Below are 8,516 nucleotides of genomic sequence, written 5' to 3'. Positions count from 1 at the left end.
GTTCACTTTAATATATGTGTATACATAATTTTCACTGGTTTTGCTTCTCTTGAGTCCAAGTACACTTGGTACCAGGAGTGGTTCTAGAGGGAAACAAAATCTTAAGAATAAGTTTTCTTAATTGGTTCTGAAGTCTGATTAGTTTTCAAGTAACTAAAATTTTGCCACCCTTAGAATAAATAGCTCTCCCAATGTTAGGAAGATGATGCAATTGACCAATGAGATGAGTTGGAAATGTTAATATCCAAAATATCAACAGTAGCAGATGAAGTGTTGGTGATAAGTGAGGCTCTATGTGATAGTGTATTCAATGTTTTTGACAATGTTATCAGAATTCAAAATATAGAGAAACTTTCCCATATCATCTGATTGTATTGGAAGCATCCCATATTCCTGAGGAGATTTCCTTTCAATTTGTCAGAGTAAGGCTGTCATCCAAGTAAGAGTATTGCAGCCCAGCCTAATCATTTCACAGCTCATTGGTTCCGCAGAGCAAGTCCCATTATGAAAGTATTACCTTTTGCTAGATCACATCCTGAAAGGGTATTACTAGGTTTTAACTGCCAAACTACTGAGAATCCTGGCCCAATCAAGTTTACGCAAAACCTTAACAATGTTATAATAATTACAGATAATTATGAAAAGAAAATAAAGATATTAAAGATTTAATGACCTTTCACATTTCTTGTATTCTCAGAATTTGTAAGCGATATTAGATCACATTTCAGTTCTCTTTTGTTCCCTTAGTTCATAATAACTCAAGTGAATGTAATAAAGCTAAACTTTCCCTCATTCATTGACTGTGAATTATGAGTTTTTCTTTACATTGTGGGCCCCCTACAGGCCTTATACTCATTATTATTGGAGTAGTTTAGTAGAAAGGTTACAATTTTCAAGAAATCAAATAGTAAATATTATTTATCTCATCATTATTGTGGTCCGAGATAAGTCGGCTCCTTACATCTTCCCCACATGACTACCCTGTATGTAAAGCATTTAAGAGCAATCATGACATTTTGAGATCCGTATGTAACTCAGGCCAAACCCAATTTGAAGGGTTTAATAACTCCCTCTGCAACTTGAGTTGTTTTATTCCCTGAGCAGCAGCTGGTCTTTTTTAAGCCGTGTAATTCATTGAATCAATTCATCATCAATACAGTTGTTATAAATACAGAAGTCTCAAAATCGTGAGCCTCCTTTTCCCAGAAATCAGACCTAGGATTAAACTAAGGTCATGCTGTAGCAGCGGCTACTCTTTTTAAGCATTAGTTGAGCATTGGAATATTAATAGGTACATAGACATACTTTAAAATCATGGAGATCAACTCATTCACTTCATATGTGAATATTCTGGGGCATCAATTGATTCAGTAAATTGCCCAATCTTGTCAATCTAGGTCAAGATTTGAATCCACGCTTTCTGAGTCACAGATCACTGCTCTTTCTGCTACACTCATCTAATTTAGAACTGTGCTGGAGACATCCTTTTCATCTCAGGTATGTGGACGCAGAGTAGACTAATGTAAATGTTCCTGGGATGGGTAAACTCAGCAAAGCAATGTGGAGTCACTGAAAGAACATGAAGTCAGAACAAAACCTCATCAAGAAGTAGGTAGTTGTGTGCTAAAACCTGAGATCACTTTTCCAACCATTTATTCTGGATGTATACTGCTAAGAGAGTTTTGAGAAGACTCTTGGTGAGATGAATGGGGTTTTGTCATGGATTTTAGGTATGTGTCATTTCAATTAGCTTTCAGTGCCCTTTGGAATCTTCTCAGATCTCTGTGCAAGCACCTGCAATCATTCTTGTTTTCATTCGTGAGACATGTTATGCCCCCTAATCTCCACTGCATTTGCTATTATCATCTTCTGCCTTTTATGTAAACTTATCTCTGATTTGTTCCACATGAACTTTGGAAACTTGAAGAGTCTTCGATTACAAATTGCTTTGGTGAAAATCTATAAAGTCCAGATTTTTTTAAATGCTCCGTTTCAGATATCATTGTATTTAATAGAACCTTTCCATTTAAAATATACACAAAATGGAGGAAGTCACTGTAATCACCATGTGAAAGGTGGCCGTCTTTCAAAATGTGTAACGTTGAGGACAAGGATCATTCAGAATGCCTGCCTCATTCTGAAATGAAGAAGTAAATATGGGAGGGAATTTCATTTTTACTCTGAACAAGCTCTACTCAAAAATGAGGGAGGTGGTGTTCCTCTGTAGCCATTTCCCATCCCCTTACATTCTATTGCTTTTTCCTCCACACTGAAAGAGGCCATTGTGTGCATTTCGGTTCACAATTTTATTCCCACTAAATATCAATGATGCGTTCACAAACACTCCTCCCTCTAGCATCATGATGCTCCTCTTCCCTTCGAAACCTGATGGCAGTTAGCTGTGAAGTTGATAAGGTATTTCACCAGCTGAATAACGATTCTAATAATTTAATTTGTATTCCTTTCATGAAAAATTTGAATTTTTCTTGTAAGGCAAATAGCTATGTATGAGAATTCATCTTTAATGTAATTATTTAAAGCACTTGGAAAGGTCAATGGGGACAATATTTAAGCACTGAAAGTAGGGCAGAAATACAATAATGAGCTATCTGGGGGTTGTGAGTCGCCCAAAAAAAATTCTGTGCAGAAAATCCCACTTTGAGTTTCATCACTGTCTTCTCTCCTAGTTCTCTTCTGATTTGTAAATGTCGGAGTCCCTCCAGAAACCAAGGTGAATGGCTTGGAGCAATCAGTCGGTGGTGACTGAATTCATACTCCAGGGTCTGTCCAGTTCTTGGGAGCTCCAAATCTTCTACTTCCTTTTTTTCTCCCTCGTCTACATAGCCACTGTGCTGGGAAACCTCCTGATTGTGTGCACTGTGGCGTCCGAGCCGCGCCTGCACTCACCTATGTACTTTCTGCTGGGTAACCTCTCCTTCATAGACATGTCTCTGGCCTCCTTTGCCACTCCCAAGATGATCGCAGACTTCCTCAGTGAGTACAAAGCCATTTCGTTTGAAGGCTGCATCACACAGATATTCTTTCTGCATCTCCTAGGAGGCGCTGAGATTGTCCTGCTGATCTCCATGTCCTTCGATAGATATGTCGCCATATGTAAGCCTCTGCGTTACTTAACCATCATGAGTCGGAGGATGTGTATTGGACTCGTGGCCCTTTCCTGGATTGTGGGCATCTTCCACGCCCTGAGTCAATTAGCATTTACGGTAAATCTGCCCTTCTGTGGACCCAATGAAGTGGACAGTTTCTTTTGTGACCTCCCGTTGGTGATTAAACTCGCCTGTGTCGACACCTACATCCTGGGGGTGTTCATGATCTCAACCAGTGGCCTGATTGCCCTGGTATGCTTCATTCTCTTGGTCATCTCCTACACGGTCATCCTGGTCACTGTGCGGCAGCGCTCGTCCGGGGGCTCCTCCAAAGCACTCTCCACTTGCACTGCGCACTTCACCGTCGTGACCCTTTTCTTCGGCCCGTGCATTTTCATCTACGTGTGGCCTTTCACAAATTTCCCAATAGACAAAGTGCTCTCGGTATTTTATACCATTTTCACGCCCCTCCTGAATCCAGTGATCTACACCCTTCGAAATAAAGATGTCAAGGATTCCATGAAGAAACTGGGTAGCCGTGTCTTGAAGTCTAGCAAGACCGGGCACAAGCCTTAATTTCCCTCACACCAAGATGAAACACTTGCTCAGCTTTACCTGCTTCCTTCAATTGGTTCACATAATTTCTTATTTTAGAAAAGTAATATTGGTCATCGCAGAACTCTTTCTTGAATCAACCTCGGCACTCACTCACTAAGAGATGTTCATATTTATTCAATCCATACATGACAATTATGACAGGGCATTATCAAACCCCTACTCAGTATTTTCATTCACATTTTAGAATTGCCAACTTTTGTCAGATATAAACATTTATTTGCATATTCCTTCCTTCAAAAAGCTCATGCATTTTTGTTTTATTGCTTTTGTTTATTTATATTACATATTGTGTTTTAATATATATAAACATTAATTTACCCTTATTTTAGATGTATCACTTAGTGACATGTTTACATTGTTATTCAACCATCCCAATAACTATTTCCAAATTGTTCATCCTCTTAACAGAAACTCTGCCTCCCCTAAGTAATGAGTTGCCTGTTCCTTCTCCCTCCAACCTGCCCCTGAAAATCACAGATAAGTTCAGGTCTCTATACATGAAATATACGATATGCAAATGGATAAAGACATTTATGTGTTTTCTTTTTTTTGTTTTAAGTAGATTTTTCCTGTCTCTTGCCATATTCTCTAAGAAAGGAGGAAAAGTATGGAAACCTCAGCACCTATCATGAAAACCAAACCAAACTTACTGCCATCGAATTGATGATATGTAGCATATTCCTAGACTGTAACTCATAAAGGAAGTAGAAACCGTGTCCTTCACTCTCAAGGAGGCTGGTGGTTTTGAACTGCTAACCTTGTAATTAGCAGCCGAACCCATATCCACTATACCACCGTGGCTCCTATCCTATAACCTGCAGAACTGTGAGAAAAAATTAACTCATAATGGTGTCCATGAATGGATTTCTCTAGTTCCAAAGTCAGAATAAAATGAAAAGTTCTTGGTAAGTAAAATTATTTGTTATTTAATATTTTTGCAATCTTATCTTTAATAAGATTTATCTATCTACTCTGAGTTTCCTAGGGGAGAAATCAGCATTTAAAAATAATGGAATAAATTGCAGGAAAATTTGAATGCTCTTATAAGTCCAACAAAGCTGCAAAGGTCCAAGTGTCATGTACAAAGAAGTCTCAACCAAGCACTCGCTCCACATAAAACAACACCAAAACCCAGGAATAAAGTAGCTTTCTCAAGGTCACCTTAGAGGCAAAATCTGTACCACTCATATAAAAATATGGATATTAATTTATTGGCTAAGCAGTAACGAGATAGATTTGAGCAACAATATTTGCTGGATCATTTTGGAAATCTAAAGCAAGTTTGCATATAATAAAGTTCTAAATGATCAGAGCCATTTCCCAGGATAAACAGTGTTTTATTTAAGGAATCTATGGAATAGTGGCCCTACAATTTATTGGAATAAATAATTGCACTAATTTGTAGAACATATTAATTATCTAGTCAACTTCATTTATTTTGTGGATGATGAAACTGAGGAACAAGGAGTAAAGTTATTTTCCCACGTTCATCAAGCTATTTGATGACAGTCTAGCCTAGAAGGCCCTCTCTTCGCTTCCTAGTTTCACCTCTCACTTCTCCAACTTATTTTAAGGCATTTTGGCCATGATCATTCTGAGAGCTGCACATCACAAAACAGTTTCATGTATAAACTGAATTCCTGGGATTTGTAAGCACTAAAAATTAGCAAATTGCCTACAACAGAAAAAAAGCCATACTATTTGTATAATATTATTATTGCCCTAGTCTGAATATAGACAAAAATACATGGATATTTAGAATGATTGAAAATAGATTTGATGGAGTTGATAGATAGATTAATAAGTGAATAGAGAGGAATATAGATGTATAAGTGAGTGGATGTTAAATGGATATATGGTAATATAAGTAGACAGATAAAACAATATTGACTGTTCATATCTAAATGAATATAATTTAGAATAGTGACTCAATAGTTCATGTGTATATATATTTAACCTGTACCAACTATAAAATACAATTTGTTTACTTTTGAATAATTATTTGAAAAGTTACTAGAATTGATAGAATTGAAAATGCATAGTCTTAAATACATTTTTCACGATGAAGAACAACCACTAGGTATTAAAAATGTGTTCAGTCACCACTGGGACTATCTGATAATGAATTAAGGACAGTGAACATATAATAAAAGGATCTTTGACTTTTTATGAGTCTCTAAATATTATAAAACTGCCCCACCTCCATCACCTACTGAATCTTGTTAGTAAGAGGAATCCTTGCATTGAGCTGGAAATATTTCAGTCTGACCAATAGCATATGGCTGGTTGATGAAGAGGAGAAGGAGAACATTATGGTTCTTGTTCTGTTTTACTACATTTTAGGTTATCAATCATATGCTACATTATATTCTCCGCATATACGACCTTTGGACTTATAGCTAAATAAGTGTCATGGGTTCAGTTGGACTTGAATTTGTTCTAAAATAAGGGAAAGTTTCAGGAATACAATATAGAAAATTAACTCTAAAGAAAAAGTCTAACTATTTGGAAGCATCAAACAAACAAAAGTTGAGAAAAGGACTATTCCAGAATGTTAGTCTGGAATTTATTGACTAGAGCAATAAATCCAGAGACACTCATATGTGTATAAGTAATATTTTATATCAAAGAGTAATTGTATGCTAAGAAAACATCTCAATCCAGTCCAGGTCAAGTCCATAAGTCCATACTCATCCATAAGTTAATAATAGTCCATAAATCACTCTTCAGACTCCTGCAGTCACATACACTGATACAGAAGGCAGGAAGATCTCAGGCTGGTGGCGCACAGTCTTCTGGATCCAATGGTGGTGGATGCATCCCCAGGGCTCTGGCTGCCATAAGTGTGACTACATGTCAATAGGAAGGTGAAGCAGGGAGAGTGTGGTCCACCTACCAGGAGAAAAAGATAGGAAGTTTCCAGAATCCTCATGATTAGGCCATCCCCCAAGGAGGTACCATCAGGTCGTGAGCTGACTGACAGACTAAACTCCACCCTTTCATTCTTTTATCAAGTTGACACAAAATTCTGTAACTACCACACAGACTATATTGTAAGCCCCCATCGCACAGTGGTTAATGTTGGTCTACTAACTTTTTGCAGTTACAATTCTTAGGAATTCAGTTAGTTAAAAGCTCCATGCCACCATTTAGTCATATTTCTCCTTCAGGAGAAAATTTCCCATGTTACTCAAATAATTACTTTCCTCTGCTCCTCTCATAAGAAAATAATGAGTAAGTGATGTAGCCTCTGATGCTGTATTTAAAAATTCATGAAGCTTTATTACAATAAACTGACAAAGAAATGGTTTGGCATGCCATTGTTTCTGCTCAGTTAGAAATTTGCTCATCTCTATTTTCAGAACATATATTTTTAAATTATGTTACAATTTTTGTTTTAAAAAATACCAGTGCCAAGGAGGTAAGTGCAAACCCAAGCTTAAACTTTGTCCAAGGGCCATGGTCTCAGGGGTTTTGATCACTCTTTATCTGACCAATAAGCCCGGACCTTTGTAAGATGGTTAGTTTCGTTCCACCCTACTTTATCCAGGATATTCTAATGTGATTTCTTTCCGAGAAGTTGGTAGTTCCATCTTGGGTCTTCTGATCTCAAGGCTGTGAAGGTTGAGGTTCACGTGGTTCACTGGTCATTTGAACTGTTTCCATGTTTCTTTCATTTTCTTCCCTCTTTGCTCCAGACATGGTGCAAATTATTCTAACTTATATGGCTGCTCGTGGACTTTTAAAACACACTTCATCATCAATGTGGAGCCCTGGTGATGGAATGGTTATTATACGTTGGGCTGCTAGCCACAAGGTTAGCAGTTCAAAACCACCAGCTGCTCCTTGTGAGAAATATGAAGCTCTCTATTCCCACCAAGAATTACAATCTTGGAAATCCACAGAGGACAGTTTTACTCTGTCCTATAGGGCCGATATGAGTTGGAATTGACTCAATGGTGGTGTGTTTGAGTTTGAAATGCCAAAGTAAATGGATGTAGAGCATTTTCCTTGTGAACTATATTGTGCTAGTTGAACTTTGTGTCTCCCAAGACTATGACCCAGAGACCTCATACCCAAGTGCTCATTCTTTCAAGGTGTTGTTTATGGTTAAGAAGTTTTCATAACATTTCCCTCTGTATGCGCTATTATATTTATGGATCTGCAGGAAAGGCAAATACATATGTATTTATATCCTCTGTTAAAACTATACATATTCCTGGGTACAGTCCCTTTCTACTTCCCAGACCAGTTCAGCTTGCATGTCTGTCTACGACACTGGTAGATTATTGTTATTACTGTTATTTCAGGACTGTGTGCATTCAAAATCAAATGGGCAGCATTTTCCCAGGGCAAAATCAGAAGGCATGAAGAGGTAAGAAAGAAGGAGGAATAAAGATGGAAAACTTAGGGTAAAATTGAAATAAGCGGTATTGCTTTGTGGGGGCTGTAATCAATAACCTGAAACAAAATGGATATGAATAGCTGAATGGTAAATGGATGTGCTCTGTGCACTTTCATTCAATTCACACAAAAAAAGAAAAAATAAGCCATAAAAAACACCAATGATTTTACAAACAACACAAGTACGATTTTATTATATCACCCTTCAAGTTTGTCAAGGCTTATCTCTTCAAAAAATCTTCTTTATTTCTTGTATTGATTTCTTTTGAATTATTTTCCACAGTTGTCATTGTTTTCCATTTGTTTGTTAATTTCTCCTGTGTTAATTTTTTAGTACCTGACACAGTTCTTGACTTGGGCATAATTAGAAGTGGCAACTTGCTGTAC

General features: G+C 37.3%; 1 protein-coding gene across 1 annotated transcript; it reads left to right on the top strand.

The window, feature by feature from the left end:
• The first annotated feature begins 2,735 nt into the window (after positions 1 to 2,735).
• Positions 2,736 to 3,683, top strand: LOC142425558 (olfactory receptor 4K3). Its single transcript, XM_075530826.1, has one exon. It carries the CDS (start codon positions 2,736 to 2,738, stop codon positions 3,681 to 3,683), a length of 948 nt encoding a protein of 315 aa, XP_075386941.1.
• The last annotated feature ends 4,833 nt before the right edge of the window (positions 3,684 to 8,516 follow it).

The sequence above is a fragment of the Tenrec ecaudatus genome, chromosome 14 (assembly GCF_050624435.1).
Source record: "Tenrec ecaudatus isolate mTenEca1 chromosome 14, mTenEca1.hap1, whole genome shotgun sequence".
Taxonomy (NCBI): domain Eukaryota; kingdom Metazoa; phylum Chordata; class Mammalia; order Afrosoricida; family Tenrecidae; genus Tenrec; species Tenrec ecaudatus.
This window is presented reverse-complemented; position numbering and strand designations above follow the sequence as displayed.